Source organism: Typopeltis vanoorti, chromosome 18 (assembly GCF_054136105.1).
Source record: "Typopeltis vanoorti isolate ZY-2024b chromosome 18, IOZ_Tvanoo_1.0, whole genome shotgun sequence".
Classification (NCBI taxonomy): Eukaryota; Metazoa; Arthropoda; class Arachnida; order Uropygi; family Thelyphonidae; genus Typopeltis; species Typopeltis vanoorti.
This window is the reverse complement of record NC_143566.1, coordinates 105,473,582-105,496,724: the sequence shown is the minus strand read 5'-3', so window position 1 is coordinate 105,496,724 and position 23,143 is coordinate 105,473,582. Positions and strand designations below refer to the sequence as shown.

At 37.3% G+C, this 23,143-nt stretch overlaps 1 protein-coding gene across 3 annotated transcripts in view; it reads right to left on the bottom strand.

Moving 5' to 3' along the window:
- LOC150097025 (CD109 antigen-like) overlaps nucleotides 1–23,143 on the bottom strand; it is a 623,307-nt gene that overhangs the window by 125,421 nt on the left and 474,743 nt on the right. For all 3 annotated transcript variants that reach the window (XR_016549783.1, XM_090407831.1, XM_090407832.1), the window contains one exon: nucleotides 21,385–21,565. Coding sequence is in view for 2 of the 3 variants with exons in the window: in XM_090407831.1 (XP_090263957.1) it covers nucleotides 21,385–21,565 (181 nt within the window). In the remaining variant the exon portion in view is untranslated. The remainder of the gene's footprint in view (nucleotides 1–21,384; nucleotides 21,566–23,143) is intronic.

Sequence of the window (23,143 nt, the reverse complement as noted above, 5' to 3'; positions counted from 1 at the left end):
TGGAGAGATATAAGGAGACAGGTGAAGAGAAGATGCATGAAGAATATAAGAGACAGGCCAGAAGCGTAACTAGTATGGTAAGGAAGGTGAAACTGGAATATGAGAAAAGATTGGCCCTTAGATCCAAAGGAAAATCTTAAGGAATTTTTTAGCTATGTGGCCAGTAGGAGGAGAAATGATTGTTTATTATTACTAGTCACCTCCAGGGAGTCCAAAGACTCATCGAGGGAGAGCATCTTCTCCACAACTCTATAGAAACCTGAAATTTAGGGGACATATTCAAAAGGTAGTGAAGGTAACACAGAGGATTGCTGCAATAATGAGAAGGACATTGACCTGCAGAGATAAATCATTCCGTTGTATAAGACTCTGATCAGACCACACTACTATTGTTCTCACATCTGGTCCCCAGGATTTGAAGGGGATAAATGAACTGTGGAAAGGGTATAAAGGTAACAAAGGTAGTGTCGGGACTGTATAATGTTAGTTATGAGTATCGGCTGAGGGAGTGTGGACTGAGGAGTTTGGTGGATAGAAAAAGGAGGGGTGATATGATTGAGACTTTTAAACTGATGAGAGGTAGTTACAGGATTGACACTGGGGAGTTCTCTCGCTTGGTTGAACAGCAAGAAGGAGTCATGACAAGGGGCCATCCCTGGAAGTTATGAAAGGAAACTGTGAAAAAGAGGGTGAGGAGTGGTTTCTTTGCATGGAGGGTGATTGAACCATGGAATGCATTGCCTGATGGAGTGGTGAGAGTGAGAACGGTCAATGCATTTAAGGAGCGGTATGATAGACTTTGTGTTTCCTAGGAGGGACCTCCCTCGATGAGTCTTTTGATTCAATGGAGGCCTGAATAATAATAATAAATAATAATAATAATAATAATACCAAAACAGTGACAACAATATCTAGTGACTAAAAATATGTTAGTAAAGTAACAACTTCAAAATATCAGCTCCTCTCCATGCTTTATCCGTATCTTTGGCTCATACATTTTTAGGTATAAAGTGTTTTTAATGAGATTAATATTATTAATATTCTTCTTCATCCATAGCCCATGTAGGATTGTTGGGGCACTATAAAGGTGACGGTTGACAATTTCTCCAGGTGTTTCTCTCTTGGGATCTCCTTAACAAGGTATAGAAAGAATAATTAGTCCATTTTCTAATATTATCTACTCAGGTGATTTGAGACCACAATCAGTGTTTTTTTGACCAAAAGCCAAACTTTCTAGTGCTGTTTTAGGTAAACTATCAGATCTAACCATGGGACCCAGTCACTGGAACTGTTTTTGATGCATTTTAGTAATGGAGCAGATTTTCCTTCTAATGTCATTATTTGTTATGTGTATCATGTATAATATCTTCAAGTTTTCTGTAGCACTTCATCTCAAAGGCTGATAGCCTTTTCTCATCTTCCTTTAGCAATGTTTAACTCTTGCATCTGTATAGTAAAACTGAGTTAACAAGGATGTTGATGAGGTAGAGTCTTGTAGTTAGCTGTATTTTATTGTCCTTCCAAAGTGGCTGCAACACCTCTGAAGGGTAACAGTTGTTTTAGCAATATGTGCTTTAATATCATGTTTATACAAGCCATCTCTGTGTTGTACACTTCCCAAGTGAATCTACTTCTTCCAATTTTTCATCATTTACTGAAATTTTCATAGGTCTTTTGTCCAAAGTCATTGTGGATGTTGATCTTTAATCCATAATCACTAAATACCTTAGAAACTCCATCTGTTAATTCTTGTAACTGATTCTCATTGTCTACTATTAGGTCAATGTGATAATGAATCTAAGGTTATTGATTTTTTTAGCAGCAACTGTAACTCCAATATCACTGTTTTCCAAGGTTAAGTATATTATATATATATGTTATTGATCATAATTTACTTGGTAGATAATGTATATAAAAAAGAATTTAAATGACTCTATACCGAGAAAGAAAAGTTTAATGTTGAGATACGACTAATTTCGTTGAAATTCAACTTCTTCAGGTATCACAGGCAAAGAATTAAATAAAAAATAACAGAGACACGATAAAATACATTAACAGATCTAGTATAAAACACACAAGTATATTTAAAAACAGGAATGCATGCTTGAGTTCAAACTGAAGTTGACTACGTGCGTGAGCTGACATGAGTGCACCAGTATTGGACAGTGGCAATGTGTGCATCAGAAATATTGTAGCTAAGGCTGTTATTAATATGAGATGAATCAAGCAATATTTCTCTAGATTCAATTATTCTTCTTTCAAGTTCATCATAGCACACATGAATATTAGAAGTTTGTGGTCAGTCTATGAGGTGTTGGCAGCCTTCATCCGAGTTGATAGAAAAGAGAACGTGGCTAGAGAGAGTTCTGTTCTGTTGAGTGTTCTTCCATGCATAAAAGGATGGATTTAGCTGTCTGGCTGTAGTATGGTTTGCCACAATCACACAAAATCTTGTAGACTCCTGGATACTGAGTAGGAAGTTGTTTCATTTTTGGTCTACTTAGTATGGAGCGAAGTTTTGGAAACATTATTATTATTATTATTATTATTATTATTATTATTACGGGTATCTCCATGGAGTCAGTAGACTCATCGCGGGAGACCCAAACTAGCAAAACAATATCTGTCATATCTCTTCTTGAATTCATTTACAGATGAAGAGCTCACAACAAAGTCAGGCAATGAATTCCACTCATTCACCACCCTCCAGGCAAAAAACCTTGTTCTGACACCTTTGTTAACCACACTCTTCTTTAATTTCCAGAGATGACCTCTTGTTCTTCCATCACTATCACACAGCTGAAACATTTCCCCTGCATCAATCCTATAAAAACCTTTTAGTAATTTGAATGTTTCTATCATATCCCCTCTTCTTCGCCTATCAGCCAATCTCTGCAATCCACAAGCTCTCAATCTATCAATGTAGGGAGCATTTTTTATATCACTCACCAACTTGGTCACTCTTCTCTGAACCCTCTCCACAGCCTCCTCATCTCCAAGGAATCCAGGTGACCAGACCTGAGCACAGTAATCCAAATGTGGAAGTATCAATGCTTTATAAAGGGGAATAATAACCTCTTTATCTCTGGATGTCAGTGTGTTCCTCAACAACCAAGTAATCCTATGTGCAATCTTGGACACCTTAGCAATGTGTCCTCTGAACTTCATCTCCTTATCTACCAATACCCCTAAGTCCCTAGCCTCATCAATCTCTTGGAGTACCTTTCCATCTATGTAGTACACAGCTGGTAATCTTTTAATCCCAAAATGCAAGACTTTACACTTTTCCACATTGAACTGACATCCATTTTCTTTTGCCCATTTTACCAGCTTATTTAAATCCTCCTGCAAACTTTCAACATCAGCTTGATTTTTTATTGCACTACACAACTTTGCATCATCAGCAAACAACTGAATATCTCCCTTTAAGCCGTTTCCTATATCATTTATATACAAATTAAACAACATTGGCCCAAGCACAGAGCCCTGAGGCACACCACTGGTCACCTGCCTCATTCTGGACTCGGCTCCTCCATACAGCACCTTATGGTATCTCTCCCTGAGCCATTCTCCTATCCATATCACCAATTTAATATCCATTCCCATCTGCTCCAATTTGCGTAACAGTGTTCTATGGGGTATCCTGTCAAAAGCCTTAGCAAAATCCAAAAGTACCACTGTGTAGCCAGTTCCTTTGTCCAACTCTGATGTTATTCTATTATGGATAGTTAATAGATTGCTAAGGCAGGATCTACCTTTAACAAAACCATGTTGGCCTCTATAGAGTATCATATCCTGATCCACCCATTCTTGAATTTTGTCTTTAACCAACTTTTCCAATACTTTTACCACTACTCCTGAGATGGTGATTGGTCTGTAATTCAATACTGCAGTTTTAGAGCCACCCTTATGCAAAGGAACCACTTTGCCTAACTTCCACTCCCTAGGGACCATACCAGAGTTCAAACTTAAATTAAATATCCAGGTAAGAGGGGTTGACAATTCATTTGCACATTCACGCAACACCCGAGCTGATATTCCATCTAAGCCTACCGCAGTGTTTGCATTTAAGTTTCGCAATATATTTAATACCTCTGATTCTTTAGCTTCAATTCTCACATTAGGTATTGCTATAGGTATAGAGATATCCTCACTTGGGTGATAGACTTTTGAGAAGTGATCACTCAGTAACTCGACTATTACATCTGATTTTGTCACCTCAATACCATCAGCACCCACTAAGGTTATCCTTCCGAAGTCATTCTTCCTCTTACTTGCCACATAGCGGAAGAACTCTTTGGGATTACCCTTGATCTCTTTGGCTAAGGTCTTCTCATAATCTGATTTAGCTTTTCTTACTATGCTGGTAACCTTCCTAGCTTGAGCCTTGTACTGCTCATGGGTGTCCTGATCGCCCTTCTCCTTGTAAATTCTCCATAACATTTTCTTTTTTTGTAGTTCAAGCTTGATACTACTGCTCATCCATCTAATGCCTGCCTTGTTTGACCTCCTGACCATGGGGACACAATCTGATATTGCTTTCCTCAGATACCCACTGATTTTATCCCAAGCACTGCTAACATCTTTCCCTTGCAATATGTTCTGCCATGGGATGGCTGCAAGCTCACTCCGAAGCTTGTTATAATTGCCTAACCTGTAGTTTCGTACATACCCATTTCGTACATACCCATACCATTTCGTACATAACATAGTGAAGCAAGTTCTAATGTTGAATTTCTGAAGCATTTTGGCTAGTTTGGAGGAGAGAGAGCTGATGTATGGTAACGAAATAAAAGCTCTTGGTGGAGAAGAATCTTCAAAAGCAGTTGAGCAGTGGACAGAGAGAAATTTATTAATCTTTTTAAGAGAGAATCCATTGTTAACAAAAGACCTTTTAAGAAAATTGAGTTCATATTCAATTTCTGTTTCATCTGTTAATAAAGATCTGGCTCGATGTGCCAGGGTTGAAATAATACCAAATCTTTGTTTGGTATTTTTATTTATTATTATTTCAACAATATTTGGGTATATTTGTTTTATATTTGCTCCAGAAGCAAATATAAAACAAATCACGTGGTTGTCTCAGAAATGCGCCTTCGGTAAAAGGCCTAGCTGTCGCAGAAGTGTGACTCTGGTAAAATAAGAGTTAATTAAAGCACGAAAGCACGAGATTCAGCTGTAAGCCGAAAATTAAATTGTTCGTATGATTTTGCCTGTGATATGTGTAACTGTGTTGATTGCCACCTAATATTCAACAAAATAATCTTTTAATTTCTGTATTTAACAGATCCCAAGAACAAAGATGAGACGTGTTCAGTTAAGTGGTGCACAAAAGTGAAAACTATCAAACGAAGACTTTGGAATTAGATTCCAAGACTGCAAAGCTGACTGATTTCTTCACACATGTTCCACAATATTATATACCAATTCCTGATCAGAGTCAATCTCTGTCATCAGAAGCGGACACAAATACCACTTTGATCACTTCAAAATCAAAATATGATGATGTTGGAATCATCAAGATGTCACAAGCATGTTCATCTAGCACGTGTCTCACTACTGACCTCACTTTGTCTGTAAATTCTCTTGATATCTCTACTGCAAATGTTGATGCAAGTTGCTTTACAAAACATTCTGAGGTTGAAATTTATTTATTTATTCATATGGAGTTTCCTCCCTTTTCTCCACCCATCCGTCATGGGGGGGTTAAGTATTTGTGGCTGTAGATCCGTGTGTTCATGGGGCCGGTTTGCTTGCTTGCGGGATGAAAAACCCGAGATAAACTGGGGGGAAAAAACCCTGCTGTCCATGCTCAAGACTGGCTAACTTGGCTATGGCTGAGGAAGATCCTTAAGCTCCTCACGTCGGTGATGGGAATTGAACCCAAGACACTCCTTCCCCAGGCATATGGCTTGGCGCTTCACAAAGCCACTAGGCTAACCGCACGGACAAGAGGTTGAAATAATTGCTGAAAATGAAAGTTTAGTGGGCCATGGTGATGGTGGTGAAATGACTCAGTCGGCAAAAGATGAAGTAAATATATCAAAAGATCCAGGGTTGTGGCTTGATTTCTCTGCTGATGACGTGGCTTATTGGACTGCTTGTGGACCCAGTGACTGTCAACACCACAATGAGCCATTTGACAAGTCTTACTGACATTTTAGTAGTGGCAAACCAGTAAGATACTGTTCGCAGAAACTTTTTGTTGGGACAAAAGCTAATGGTGAGGAATACAAGAGAGAGTGGTTATTGTATTCACCATCAATGGGATCAGTTTATTGTTTTGTTTGTAAACTGTTTGCTCCTAAAAATTTCTCACATTTTGTTACAAGAGAAGGGTTCAGTGACTGGCAAAATACTATTGTAATTGATCAACATGAAAAAAGCACTACTCACCGAGACCCTATGCTAACATACTTAACTCGCAGACAAGGTGTAGGGTTGGGACAACAATTGGAAAAACAAATTCAAGAAGAGTGTGATTACTGGGAACATGTCCTGAGTCATTTCATAGCTGTTATTTGTATGTTAGAGGAACGTGGCTTGTCTTTTTGATCAACAGAAGAAAGATTTGGATTATTGCAAAATGGGAACTTTTTAGGGCTGCTTGAGCTCATAAGTCAGTTTGATCCATTTTTAGCAAGTCACATTGCAAAATATAGAAATTGTAGCAAAAGGAAATCCTTATCTGTCCAAAGCCACCTGTGAGGAACTCATTCAACTGATGGCTCAAAAGGTTCACGTGCTTATTGTTGATGAAGTAAAATCTTCTGGTTATTTTAGTTTGTCAGTTGATTCAACACCAGATCTGTCACATATCGACCAGTTAAGTGTTGTATTGTATTTAGGTACTTAAAAGATGGGCAGCCTATTGAATGCTTTTTAACCTTTCTGGAAATGAAAACCCATACCGGTGAGGAAATGGCAAATCAGGTGTTGCAGTACTTACATAAGGTTTGTCAGCTAAACTTTTCAAAATGTAGGGGTCAGTCTTATGACAACGCTGCTAACATGTCTGGGCATTATAAGGGGATGCAGCAAAAAAATTTAGAAACAAATAAATTTGCTATATATGTGCCCTGTGCAGCTCATTCACTAAATTCAGTAGGCCGAAGTGCTGTTGACTGCTGTCAAGAGGTGGTTAATTTCTTCTCTACAGTGCGGTTGCTCTATACCTTTTTTTCAGCCTCAACCAGCCAGTGGACAATTCTTAAAGGTTGTATTAGAAATGAAAATGTCTTAAAATCCCTCTCTGATACCAGATGGGAGGCACATGCTATGGCAACAGCAGCAATTTTGAAATCTTTCCTTCAAATTTTAGAAGCATTGGACTGTATAGCCGAAGACCAGTCACAAAAGGGAGACACTAGAAGAGAAGCAGATAATATTGCAAATAAGATGCAAGAGCTAGAATTTGCTTTTATGTTGAATTTTTGGGATGAGATTTTGCAAAATTTTCATAGAGTAAGCCAAGTTCCACAGAATGAGGATGTCAACTTAAAAACATGTGCAGATCTGTATGGATCATTAGCTGACCAATTGTACACTTCACGAAATGAATTTGAAAGATATAAAGCAGCTACAAAGGAAGTGCTACCAGATGTTGATTACAAGGCAGCTCAAACTCGCAAACATATCAGAAAGAAGGTACCCAATGATGGAGATGCTCCAGAAGTATATCTGAATGCCAGAGATAAATATGGTGATTTTGTATCACCACCTTTTACACAATTGTTGACAAACTTGAAACTGAGATGAGAAGAAGAGGAGAGATACAAAGAAATATCAGAGAGATTTTCTTTTCTAAGTGATGCGCCACATAATGCTACTTCAGTGACTTCATCATCTACTGAAATTGAAAGGTATTCTCAGTGTTGTCAAAAGCTGATTGATGCTTACCCAGAGGACTTGAACACTAATTTCTCAGCTGAGCTTCAGCAGTTTCACTAATATGTGCGCAATAAGTTCAGTTCAACAAAAAATGTAAAAACAAGATTCAGTCATGCTTAACTTTAATTAATAAAATAAAATAATATTTAATAAAATAATTGTAGAAGACAATATTGAGTGTACCTTTCCAAATGTAAACATTGCCTTTCGTATATTTTTAACATTAATGGTCACAAATTGCTCAGCTGAGTGTTCATTTTCTCAGTTGAAGTATATTAAAAATCCCATCACAACAACTATGCAACAAGGCAGGTTGAACGCCTTATCTCTACTAAGTATAGAAGCAGATGTGTTACGTAAGATTAATTTTGAGGATCTGATCAAAGACTTTGCAATTAAAAAAAGTAGGAGAAAACTTTTCAAATCTAAATAAAGTTGAAGTATACAAAAATAAACATTATTTTCCATCTTACTATAAGTTTTGTTTCATTTTGAAAAATTAAAATTTATTTTATGGTTTATTATTGTTTATATTTTGAATTACATATATATGGGGCACCAAAATCTTTTAAGTGCTTAGGGCCTCTATGGGTTTTAATCCGGCCCTGCATCTATGATAAGTTTTCCCCTTGGTTTCAGTAGTTATGAAATTATTTCATTTATGCCTGGAGATTTTCCCACCTTAAAAGAATTAAGTGCTGCTTTGACCTCTTCTCTTAAAATATGGAAGTCTCCTTCATTCAATGTCATTTATATTATGTCTTCAAAGTTTTGATTATTAAGGCTATAAATTAAAGACCCAGAAATTATAATGCAAAGCACAAATCCTTGCGGACATGTATAATGCTATGCATTATGGGAAGGGTCACTACCCAGACCGGTTTCCCTGTTTAAGTGCAGGGTTACCTCTTCAAAAACTTGTGCGATCACTCAGATCATCCAACGATGAGCGACTTGAGTTATTCGTGTGGACAGACTTATGTGTTCGTCGAACATGTTGTTTATCTTTTACGGTATATATTAGAACACAGAAACTAAGTAAATAATTAATTTATTAACTTATTGCTGATATTTCGCTGGTGTTAAAACCAGCATCTTCAGAGCACAAAAACACAGTTTGTTACAATACGTGAGACTATGACAACATGATGTAATCAGCAAACTGGTTAAACAAAATTGTAGCAGCAACACAAAGACTAGAATCTTGATTTTTTGGTGCCCTGATTTTTTTTTTTTTTTCAGATAGAGGGCGCCAAAAAATCAAGATTCTAGTCTTTGTGTTGCTGCTACAATTTTGTTTAACCAGTCTGCTGATTACACCATGTTGTATAGTCTCGCATATTGTAATAAACTGTGTTTTTGTGCTCTGAAGATGCTGGTTATAACACCAGCGAAATATCAGCAATAAGTTAATAAATTAATTATTTACTTAGTTTCTGTGTTCTAATATATACCGTAAAAAATAAACAACAAGACTTGAGTTATTATTTAACTCAGCGGTGGCTCTGCTTAGTGACAGGCTCCCCTGCCACCAAGCAGAACTGTCCATATTCCAGGAAAAGCATCAGCCAAGGAAACCCTTATACAGGCTACCCAAATAGATCCAAATCCCTAGATGCTCAAAGGTTCCCTAAGGAAAAAACCTTAAGGGAGCAAAAACTCTGCTCCGCCCAGAATCAAACCACCAACCAGTTTCCCTGTTTAAGTGTGTGTGTGGTGGGGGGGGGGGGGGGTTACCTCTCCAAAAACTTGTGAGTGATCATTTAACTCGGCGTTGGCTCCCCCAGTGGCAGGCTCACCACACCACCAAGTAGAACCATAATCTCAGTGTTGCCCCCACTCAGAGACAGGCAAAACCCTACCCCAATCAGAGCTGCTCATATCTCAGGGAAAGCACCTCCCCTTCTGTGAAAAAGCACATTATTATTATTATTATTATTATTTGACACCTCCAGGGAGTCTAAAGACTCATCGAGGGAGGGACTTGCTCTACAACTCTGTCTCCACCACTCAATCCACCAATGCCATCTACCGCCGACCACCACCACTAGTTTTTTCCACAGACAATCACAAACATCCATGCCCATGGCAGGATTCAATCCCACAGCCTTTTGGCTAGAGAACGGATACGCTAACCACTCAGCCAACCAGGCTGGCATTTAGACAGTTGAGCTTGGCAAGTGCAAGACAAATGATTGTTATGAGAGATTTTAACTATAGCAGTATTGGGGAAAAGAAGATGGATATAGCTTTAAGAGAATGGAATTTCTAGAATTCTTACAGGCCAAATGTCTTTGGCAACATATAATAGAGGGAAGAGGTTCAAGAGTTTTGGATTTGGTCTTAGCATCAGAAGAGTTGATGATAACTGAGAGTTGGAGAGAGTGACCATGTGGTTTTGACTTGGAAGATGAATAGCCATGCAGGGGTATCAAAGAAATGGGAACGTATGTGGAATTATAAGGCATATATTATTAGCAGCAATAGTAAGTTGTATTCCACAAGTGAAGAAGAGGACACAATTTCGTGTAAAATGGATGACAAAAACGATATTAAACAGGAACTGCATGTTAAAAAGAGGCTATGAAAGAGATATAAGGAGACAGGTGAAGAGCAAATGCATGAAGAATATAAGACACACGCCAGGAGAGTGACTAGTATATGCGTGACTAGTATGGTAAGGAAGGCAAAACTGGAATATGAGAAGAAATTGGCCCTAAGTTACAAAGAAAGATAATTTTTTTGCATCTTCACTAATTAAAAAGAAAGAAGTGTTGAAGCAGAGGAGTATTGTTATGAGGATTATAGATATCATAAAGATGTAAGGCATGTAAGAAATTCTTTTGAGGTCACAGAAATGAATCAGCCTACACTCTGGATAATGAGGTTCAGAATCACTGCAATTTTTTAGCTGCAGTGCAGTTGATGACAAAATATGACCCCATCATGGTAGCTCACTTTTCTGCGGTATAAAACAAGTCTACACAAAGAATCAAACATTTAAAACAAGGAAAGGCTGAAAGTAAAGACCTTGGTGGACTTGTTACATATCTGAGAAAAACAACTATTAATATGTTAATCCAAATTATGGAGAATATGATAAAAGAAAGAATTGGTCGTGAAATTTCTCAAGCAAAATATTATTCTATTCGAGTTGATTCAACACAAGATAATTCATCCATCAATCAAGTTTAGTATTATTATTCAGTATGTGCTTAAAGGTGTTATCTGTGAGCAACTGCTTTCAGTTGTGCCAAGTAATGTTGGTACAGGACAGGGACTTTTTGATCTGTTGACTTACAGCATCTTAAAATTGATCCCAAAAAATATTTATCTGATAGTACAGATGGAACTGCAAGCTACCTTGGCCAGTATAATGGTTTACAAAATAAAATGACTGATGTGGCTGATCAAAGATGTTCATATATAGTGCTATGCCCATGTCTTAAATTTGGTGATAAGAAACAAAATGTTGTGTGCCTGCAGTTTCTTTTTTCAGTTTGCTCCAGAATTTAGCAACTTTTGTGAACCATCATACATGAGAATGGTTGTATGGATAGAAGTTGTTGGAAAACATCTAGGACAAGAAAAAAATAAACAATTAAAGCTAATTGGTGAAACAAGACAGTCAGGAAAATCCAATGCAGCAACAACTATATTTGGATTTTGATGCCACTGTCAATACTTTTGTAAATCTATTGACATGCTTATCTATGATACAAGATTCAGACAAGTTCGATACAAAAACAAAGCAAGAAGCAAATGTTTTACTTCAAAGTCTTCTAAAGGTTGAAACAATATTGATAGCATTTACTTGTATATATTTGAAATTACAGCCCCGTTATCAAGTTATTTACAGAAAGGTGGTTTAGTTATGATTAGTGCATGAGGTTTAATAGATTCAGCTACAACAAAGTTGAAGGAACAAACGAGAACATTTGATAACGTTCACAGCAATGCATTGGAATTTGTAAATAAATGTAATGACAAGATATCAGTTGAATATGGATGAAAATCAAATATTGGAAATTAACTCTTCGGAAACAGCATTGCCAGTTAAGGGGCATAGGAAGAAGAAAAGAATGGCCATCATTTAACTCTTTGTGAAAGAAGTGACATACGCATGGCGTCGACGCATTGCGATGTCTTATGTGTCTGTTAAGTAGGCATGGAGAAACTGCATCACATTTCTGATAGTAATCCAATGAAATTATAACTACCTTCCAAATACTCTCCTGTAAATCTTTAAAAAGAAGTAAGCTATCATTTTTAAAATTTCGTCTTCTGAAAAAAAAATTTAATTCAGGCTAAGCAGGAAGCTTTTCATTTTGCAGAACAGAAAGAAAAATTGCATCCTTTAAAAGTAGGAAACAAAAAACAACCACTCGTCTAATGTTAATAATTCATTTAGATAAAAATGAGACGTAGGCAATACAAACCTGAATGAAAGTAGTTGCTTCAGACTACGTGGCGAACTCCATGACATCCGTGAGAGCCAGACCCGGAAACAGCAATAGCCGAGCCTCAGTTAAATCTTCATTGGCCACAGCATTGCCACAACCACTTCAGCACAAAAGCACTTCAGTGTGAGCCAGACCCAGAGGTGATACCAAGGTTGAAGTAATACAGAAGTCATATTTTTATATACGAGTTGCCAAAAGGTGTCACACCTTATTATCAAAATACTCTGGGTTAGAGATAGATAGTTGTTGAAAGTTTTTCCACTTGGTTATACTATAAATTTCCTGGTCTGGTTGGCCGAGCAGTTAGCATATCCGCTCTCCAGCCAAAAGGCTGCGGCCTCGAATCCCGCAGTGGGCATGGATATTTGTGATTGTCTGTGGAAATACTAGTGGTGGTGGTGGGCGGTAGATGGCATTAGTGTATTTAGTGGATTGAGTGTTGGAGACAGAGAGATGTAGAGTAGGTATCCTCCCTCGATGAGTATTCCGACTCCCTGGATGTGTCACATAATAATAATAAATTAAAGATATCAAGAAATTATATACTTGGTTTAATCCTTTATCCAAGTGTAAGTAAACAAAGTTTGCATCTGAAGTATTTTCAGGACTGGGGCAACTCGTGGTAAAGGTGGTATGACTTTCACATACTTGCCTTAGTATCCCATAATGTAAAGCACATCTCCTTGCGGACATATAATGCCATGCATTATGGAACATGTATAATGCTATGCATGATGGGAAGGAGATGTGCTTTGCAGAGTTTTTAATCCAGAGTATTTTAATAAGTGGACTGGAAATTCGCTGTCTGACAGATCTGAGAGATTTTGGGTATGAGAGAGTAGTGTCAAGGAAAAGGAGGGTCACAGCAGTTTCACAGGGCTCACTACTGTACCTTTTGATGTTTAACTTTTATGTTAGTGATAGTGTTATGGCTGCAGAAAGATATTTAGTTATTTGTAGGTGTGAAGCTTGGAAGGGTTATTAGTAATAGTGTGATGTAGTGGCTCTTAGACTTTGATAAGCTGAATAGATGGGCAAATAAATGGAGATATCAGATAAAGTTTAAAGAGGCAGTAAAATCATGGGGTGATGAGTAGTAGAAATTTGAAGTTTAGTGGACATGAAGGTGGTGAAGGTAATACAGATGATTGCTGCAATACTGAGAAGAACATTGACTAGTAGAAGTAAAACAGGTGTGATTCCATTGAATAAAGCACCGGTCCAACCACATTATTTTGCTCAGATCTGGTTACCAGGATTTGAAGGGGATAAACTAACCTTAGAGTGGGTACAGAAGATATGCAAATGGCATAATTTGGTGGACAGAAAACAAAGAGATGATATTATTGAGACATTTCAAATGTAGAAAAGTAATTGCAGAATTAATGTGTAGTTGCCTTTCATATGATAGAATAAAAGATGATGGAACAAGAACAAGGGATTATCCCTGGAAGTTGCAAAATAGTGTATAAGAGGGTGAGAAATGTCATGGAACAAAAAAGACCCTGGATCAAATTGATTGATGGGATGGTGAAAGTGTGGATGGTGGGCAAGTTTAAGAAATGGTATAATAGATTTTGTATTGCCTATGATTTGGCCTTACATGATGAGTCTTGTGATTCCATAAAAGTCTTGAATAATAATAATAAAGTCTGCAATGGATTTGTATATCTATTGCCTTCGTATCAATCTTTTCTAAAATAAGGAGGAAGATTTTTAGCCATCAAATTCTTCACCAACTTGATACTTATCAGATAATTAGCAACCATCTGTATGGACTCTTCATCTCTAGATTCCCATCAGATCTCCTTGCCAATGTCATTCACCTTGGAAATGTGCCATGGAAAGATTCAAAGAAACCTGTACCCCCATCAAATAACAAGAGTAGCACACTATCAAATGCAGTTGCAAAAAAAAAAAAAAAAAAAAGCAGTATATGCCTTTGCCTCACCAGCAACTCTTTGGTACTATTATAAAAGGCAATCAGATTACTGAAACAAGAATGCCTTTCAATCAATCCATGTTGACCCTCGCAGATAACATTACCCTCAGCTACCCAATGTTATATACAATCTCTCAATAATTTCTCCAAAATCTTAACTACGGGTACTTCAAATGAAATGGCTGCACAGTTGACCCTGTTAGATAGAAATGGGGGTTGAGTGACTAATGTTGTTTAATGATTACTTCAGTGTGGTGTTTCATCCTGGAAAAGCAGGTTTTATTCCTGAAGGGATGGGGCAGGTTGAAGATATAGAAATGCATGAGGAGAATGTATTTCAAATACTGTCTTTGGAAATTGGTAAGGCAGAGAGATTGGATGGGATTTTGCTATGGGTTTTAAAAGAATGTATTAAGGAAATAACTGGTCTGCAGTCTTACACCTCCACTCTACCGCCACCCTTTATGTGATGGCACCATCTTACCATTCTTGTTGAACTTTCCCATAGCCAGACTTTCAATGAACAACCAGGACAATGGAGCAGATATTTCCCTAGTACATTCTTTTAAAACCAACAAAATCCCATCCAATCTCTCTGCCTTACCAATTTCCAGAGACGGTATTTGAAATATATTCTCCTCGTGCATTTCTATATCTTCAACCTGCCCCATCCCTTCAGGAATAAAACCTGCTTTTCCAGGAAGAAACACCACACTGAAGTAATCATTAAACAGCATTAGTCACTCAACCCCCATTTCTATGTAACAAGGTCAACTGTGCAGTCATTTCACTTGAAGTACCTCCGTAGCACAATTGGAAAAACAACAGGACAATGCACCCTTCAATTGGAAAAGACCTGAATTAAATTCTCGTCATGATGAAAGTCTCTGTATGAACTTTTTCAGTTGAAGGCGAGTTAGCCAATCTCTTTCCTGGATTAAAGTCTTATATTCTCTCAAGCAATTGCTCTTCATCACTCTCTTTATACTTTTTCATAACCTCTTTTCATGTGTAGTTTCTATTTGATTTCAACAGTATCCACTTTACACCAAAATGTTATATTTTTTCACTTGGGGAATGCAACTTGCCATTGCTGCTGATAAATATTTCTTCACTAGTTCCCATGCACTGGTAATCTCTCTCTCCCTTGCTTAAGGTTATTATAATTATCTGATGCTTAAGATTATTATAATTATCCATCTTATGTTTCCATATGAATTCATTCCATATGAATTCATTTCTCCTTGATACTTCAGCATGTCTGTTCATTATCCAAGTCAAGATATGATCATTTTTGCCGATCAGGGAACAAGGATGACAGGATGACATCTTAGTTACGATCAGATTCTCTGATTCTACAACCAAATACTTTTGATCTGTATGTTCCCTCTACTACATGTTGCCTGAAATGTTTATTACTCAAGAATTCTAGAAATTCAATTCTCTTACTGTTGTATGTTGTTTGTTCTTATCCCCAATTAATATTGTGTGTATTATGATCCATAGAGTCGTTTCCGACTCCTGGAGACTCCATGAACATACACTCTCCATTCTGATCTGTCCCTGACCATGTCTTTCAGAACTTCCAAGTGCACTCCAGTTGCTTCTTTAACTCCATCCACCCATCTGATTCTTGATCTTCCTCTTCCATCAACTTTAGCAAGCATCATCATCTTCTCCAGTCTGTCATTTGCTTGCATAACATGTCTGAAGTATGACAATTTTTGCTTGATGATCATAGCTTCAAGGGAGCAATCTGGCTTTATTCTGTCTATCAGTTTATTGGTTTGCTTTGCAGTCCATGGTATTCTTAGTATGTGTCTACAAACCCATAATTCAAATGCATCTATCTTCTTTCTTCCACTCTTTCTCAGGGTCCAACTTTCACATCCATACAGCACCACAGGGAATACCATTGCTTTCACGATTCTGATTTTTGTTGTGAGGCTAATATCTTTATCTTTAAAGAACTTGCTTAAATTTGTCATTGCTTTTTTCCTGAGTAATAATCTTCTTCTAACTTCTTCGGTACAATAACCATCTTTATCAATTCGAGATCCTAGAAACACAAAATTGTTAACTGCTTCCATTTTCTCCCCATCTACTTCAAAATCATTAAGTTCATATGTTGCCATAACTTTTGTCTTTTTGAGGTTAAGTTTAAGACCATATTTAGTACTTTCTTCTTTAACTTTCATAACAAGTTCCTTCAAACCTTCTTTGCATTCTGCTAGCAAGGTGATATCATCTGCATACCTCAAATTATTAATATTTTTTCCACCGATTTTAATTCCAACTGAAGACTCCTCCAGTGCCATTCTTAAAATGTATTCGCTGTACAAGTTAAACAGGTACGGAGATAAAATACATCCTTGTCGCATCCCTTTACCTATTGTGAAATACTCAGTTTCTCCAAGATCTGTTCGGACAGTAGCTTCTTGTTCATAATAAAGATTCCTCAGAAGGATAATGAAATGCTCTGGGACTCCCATTGTTCTTAACACATTCCACAGTTTCACATGATCTACAGAGTCAAAAGCCTTGCTATAGTCAAGGAAACAAAGGTAGACATTCTTGTGATATTCCTGTGTTCTTTCTATTATCCATCTCACATTGGCGATTTGATCTCTTGTTCCTCTGCCTTTTCGAAATCCTGCCTGTTCATCTGGCATTTCTCTCTCTTCATGAATGGTTCCAGTCTTTTCTGAATGATCTTAAGTAAGACTTTACTTGCATGAGAAATCAGTGCTATAGTTCTGTAATTTTTGCACTCTCTTGCATCGCCTTTCTTCAATAAAGGTATATGAACTGATTTTTTCCATTCCCTAGGCCATGTAGTTATGATCCAAATTCGCTGACATAGAACTGTGAAAATTTTAACTGCCTCTTCTCCTAGGGCTTTGAGCAGCTCAATGGGTATTACATCTCCTCCTGATGCTTTCTTACTGGATAGCTGTTGCAGTGCCCACCTCATTTCACTCTCCTGCGTATAATCCTCCTCTTCAAATTTCTCAGTAATTTTGGAGTCCTTGCTTTAAAGGGCTTCTGTATACTCTTTCCATCTTTCTTTGATGTCTGCAGCTTCTGTAAGATATCCTTTATGTTTACTTTCCAATATTGTCACCTTGGCACTAAACTTCCCTGTTAGTTCTCTGATCTTTTTGAAAAGATCTCGTTTTTCCTTTCTTGTTTTGGCCTTCTATTTGTTGGCATTCCTGATTAAAGTATTTTTCCTTGCCTCTTCTGGCTTGTCGTTGAAACTCTGCATTCAAATGCCATACTTTAATATTACTGTAGTTAAAATCTCCCATAACAATCACTCAACTTTTCGCTTGCTAAACTTATCTGCCTAAACATTTCCTATTCATTACCCTCTCAGTTATTCACTTCGACACCGGGCCATATGTTCTCAAAACCATTAGTGCCACTTCTCTCCAGATTCTCCATTATGAGAGGACTCAACTCATCACTTATCATAAGCATTCAATGTTAGTGACTGGATGGGCGAAGCAAATATGCTTTTATATTCTCCTTTGTCTGGGTAGGTGAACTGTTGGATGAGATAGTTTTGAGCTTTATGCTCTCCTTTTGTGGGCAATATGGTTAGTTGATTTCAGCTGGGAGCAGGATTGCTTTTGGTCTTTTGTGTTTGTTGTAGACTGTCTCATCGTACTCTGAGGGTTGTTTGATCAGTGGAGTAGGATGAGTGATTGCTCTGGTGAAAAATTTCTCTGCTAGATCATATAGTATGGGGGTGATGTATGAGATTTTGGTCTCTCGGTGGATCTGGGTGTTTCTGATATACCATGGTGCATCCAAAATCATCCGTAGGCACTTATTTTGGCTCCTCTGGAGTTTTAGGATATTAGATGGTTAGGTGTGGTTCCATGCTAGGGAGGCATACATGATTATAGGACGTATTACCATCTTGTATATTAGCAGTTTATTTTGTACATGAAGTTTACTTCTGTGGTTGATCATGGGGTAAAGCTGTGCTACGGCTCTGGATGTCTTGCAGCAGATGAGTTTAATGTGACTGTTGCTTTTGTCCAGTTGGACTCCAAGATACTTGGTTTCTGTTTGCCACAGAATCTTTTTTCCATAAAGTTGGATGTCTTCATTAATGAGCACTTTTCTTCCAGTAAAAAGCACAGCTGAACTTTTCTGTTGATTGACCTGAATCCTCCAGTCCAAGAACCACTTTTCAAAAAAGGAGATGCTAACCTGTAGTCTTTTAACGGCCAGCTTGGGGGCTGAGAGATCTGGTCAGTATTGCCGTATCATCAGCATATAAGGCTGTGATGGTTGTTCTTGGGTTTTGCGGGATATCAGCTCCATAGATAGAGAAGAGTGGGGGGGGGACAGAAGAGAGCCCTGAGGTACACCTGCCAGGATTTTTCGTCTGGATGATACAATTCCATTGATTTTTATCTGCATGTATCTGTCTGAGAGATAAGATTTCATCAGCCTTACGATGTTTATGTTATGGGTATGTTGACTTTTATAAGCTTGTAGAGTAGGCCCTGGTGCCAGACTTTGTCGAATGCCTTTGCTAGATCCAAGAATACAGCTGCAGTGTGTTGGTTCCAATTAAAGCCGAGTGTGATGTGTTCTACCAGGCGGTGTATTTGTTGAGTGGTACTGTGCTCCTTTCGGAAACCAAATTGTTCATTGGGGATGATTTTAAGTTTCTCTGTTGCATCTTGTAGTCTAGAGAGGATTACTTTCTCTGCAATTTTGCAAAGGCTGGATAGTAGACTGATGGGCCTGTAACTCTGGGGAGTTGTGGATTATTTCAGGCTTTTTTATAGGTGTTATGTAGGCTATTTTCCAAGCTGTGGGAAAGTGTTGTAGTCTGATTATTGCGTTTGTTATATTGACTATGTGTAGGGTTCATATATTTTTGGGAAAAAAATACCGGACACTTTCAGTTTGAATAAACCAACAAAATTTTTTTGCTTTTCTTACTTATGAACATCAGCAAAGGGAAAAGAATTTAATTAATTATAGCAATCTTAAAATTGAACTTTAAACAATACTAAATAATTGATCTTGCCTGTGATATACTTCTCAGATGACTATTTTCTCAAGTAAAGAATGATTATGTTTTACCAAGTTATGAAATTCCACACAGTCCTTATTGAAAAACACTTTAACAATGAGCATAGCTTTCACAGTTTCTACAGATAACCTATTATTTTCGTTTGTCCATAAGGAGTTCATCTGGGAAAACAGTCTTTCAATACTCGCATTTGTGCCAGGAATGCAGCAGAAGAACTCAACAACCTTCTTCAAATTTATTAATTCATTTACTCCAACACTGTTGAATAATTCATTCCAAATTTCTCCTGTAGATTTTGCTTTAATTTCTTCTTTCTTCTCTGTAATTGCCTTTTTCAAGATCATCACCTCATCAAACAGTTCAGTTTCGTTGATTTATGTGTTTGGGCAGGCCTCTTCAATAGTTGTTACATTTTCTGCACACTTTTCCAACTGAGACTGGCTTCTGGATTCTTCAATAAAATCCAAGACAAACTTTCAAAAGTAAGAGTGTCAGAAGACCATTCTTGGATGTATTCTATACAGGTGTTGTAAAATTCATTTTTATAATTACCATAATTGTTTTCAGTGATGAGTCCATCTTCAATTAATGCCTTCAGTAAGGACTGTTCTTTCCTTGTTGCAAAATCATTATCTCATCTCTGTTGAAATTTCTCTACACTACATTTCAGATCAGCATTCTAGAAATGGCTATTAGCTCTGAAACTGGATTACTAAAGAAATTTTTTAGAAGCAATGGTGGTTTATCAAGTGAAAGAACATATGATTTGAGAACTTCGTACATCTCATTCATCCTTTTGAGAGCAGGGTACAGAGACAACCATCGTGTTTTTGAGTGCCCTAACACCTCTTGTACTCAATATTTAAAAAGTCACAAAAACCTTTGAGTGTATGTACTCCAACAGTATAGATATAAAAATGCTGATATAATTTTTCGATGACAGCTTGAACGCTCATGGGCAATGTATCAGCTGCACATTGTATAGCATTATTTATGATATGGGATGAACAACCAACTCCTATCAGTGTATGATTCAATTTTGATTTCAATTTATGAAAAACATTGTTCTTTCCTCTTCTGGAACTTCCACGAAAATTTGTATTAGTATTATCTACTGACCAGGCAACAACTTTCTTTTCAATATTCCACTTTGTCACTAGTTGTCATACATATTCTGTAAGTTGGTCTGCAGTTTTACACGGTAAATCTAAAAACTCTAGAACCATAGTTTTGATGGCCTCTTCTATTAAGGAAATTGAGGAAAAGAATGATACCTGAGTTCATCTTTGCCATTTATTGTAGTAGTGCCATCAGGGTGTGTGTGTGTGTGTGTGTGTGTGTGTGTGTGTGTGTGTGTGTGAGAGAGAGAGAGAGAGAGAGAGAGAGAGAGAAACAAATATAGACAGAAGTCTCCTCCAACAGCTTTTACAATGGACCAGAAAGTGCTGCACTATTTGTGCAAGAGGCACATTTTTTTATTTTTCTCTTTCAAATTCAGATTTAAATTTTTTTATAGGTGTTTATTACTTGTTGTGGACTGAAGCATGTAAGCTAAGAATGAAACTGGAGTTTTTGTCTCAAACCATTGACAATATGCAGATTGTTTGGGACCTGCCTTTGCATACTTGCTGATATACCAAGGTATGAATACTTTGTGGAAATTCTGAATGTAGTGAAGAATGCAAGCCTTCATTCTAACATGATTTTTTAAAAATCTGACACAGAGCACATATTTGGATCCTAAGCGTGGAAAGTAGTTTAACTATTAAAAAAGAGAAGTCCAGGAGGGTGTCCCACTTGCTACCAATCTAATGCTAAAGTAAAAATATTGTTTATATTAGCTATTTCTAATCAAAAGTTCCTGTCCACAGAAAGTACTTATAAAAGCATCATATTATTTAATGTTAAGTTACATTATTTCATGTTTTGTTTTTGTTTTTAATTTATCTTCCTCTTACATGCACAGACACCAAACTTTATTATAGTAACTTATTTTGTATCAAGATGAAGAGAGAAAAAACACATACTCTTGGATCCATTTTCTGATTCCATGGGTGAATAGTTGTCTCATAAAATGATCCTTCTGGTGTTTGATATTTTAAAAGAAATTTAATATTATTAGAAATAATTTTGGAATCAATATAAAGATAATTCTCCCAGTCTGAATATATAGCAGTATGGAATATCCGTGCACAGTAAGCAGTAAGCCTATGGAAGAAGGGAAAAAAACAGTTAATTGAAAAAATAACACAAAATAAAGATGCAATGTTGAAAAAGGAATACTGAGAAATTGATACAAGCATACAAAAATAACACAACAGTCAAGTGTCATATTGCAATGTATATTATAAGCAGTATATTTACATATACAAATATATTTACACAGCAGCTGTAGTGCTGAAATTCACACACACACACACACACACACACACCAAATACAAAATCATAAATAATGTACCTTCAAAGTACCTTCTTTTTCTAGATTTCATTATTATTATTATTATTATTATTATTATTATTATTATTATTGTTATTCAGGCCTCCATTGAGTCAAAAGACTCTTCGTGGGGGTCCTTCCTAAGAACATAAAGTCTGTCAAGTCGAAGGGGGGGGGCCCCGCTAAGAAACACAAAGTCTATCATACCACTCCTTAAACTCATTGACCGTTCTCGCTCTCACCACTCCATCAGGCAATGCATTCCACGGTTCAACCACCCTCCATGCAAAGAAACCACTCCTCACCCTCTTGCTCACAGTTTCCTTTCATAACTTCCAGGGATGGCCTTTTGTCATCACTCCTTCCCACTGTTCAACCAAGCGAAAGAACTCCCCAGTGTTAACCCTGTAACCACCTCTCAACAGTTTAAAAGTCTCAATCATATCACCTCTCCTTCTTCTATCCACCCAACTCTGCATTCCCTCAGCCAATCCTCATAACTATCCTTGTACAGTCCTGAAACCATCTTTGTCATCTGTCTTTGTATCCTTTCCACAGTTAATTTATCCCCTTCAAATCCTGGGGACCAAATCTGAGAACAATAGTCTAAGTGTGGTCTGATCAGAGACTTATACAACAGAATGAATGAAAACCCTCTTATCTCTGCAGGTCAGTGTCCTTCTCATAACTGCAGCAGTCCCCTGTGTTACCTTCACCACCTTTGCAATATGTCCCCTAAATTTCAAGTTTCTATCAATCATCAACCCCAGATCTCTTGTCTCCCCTACTTCCTCCAGTATAACTCCTCCCATAGAGAATCTCATGCTTAAGCTTTACATTCACCCATTTTACACCTACCTTATTCAACCTTTTGGCCTTCAGAATACATTCACACATTGATGCTGTTATATATTTCTTTCTCAGTTCCCATGTAGCATTTATTTCCTCACTGCTCAACTCCTCGTTCCATGTTATAGTTCCAAGATGTCTCCCAAGCTTATCATAATCCGTAGCCTTATAATTCCACAATATATCCTTTTCTCACAAGTCTGCACATGACAAGCCACAACCTAGGTGAAAAACTTCATTATCACTTTCACCAACTGGAGGAAAGCACAAAACCCCTCTCACAGTTAATCCTCTGATGAAATGATCATGTCTAGAATTTTCAATCCTCGTGTGCCCTCCTTTACATGCTGCCTGAGATAGTTATCTCTGAAGAACTCAAGAAATTCATTATCCTTATTCCCAAATGCTATCTCTTCATTCCAATCTATACCGCCATAATTCAAATCACCCATAATAATTTACTGTGAAATAAATTCAGTGAAATAAAATCCTGCAGTAGA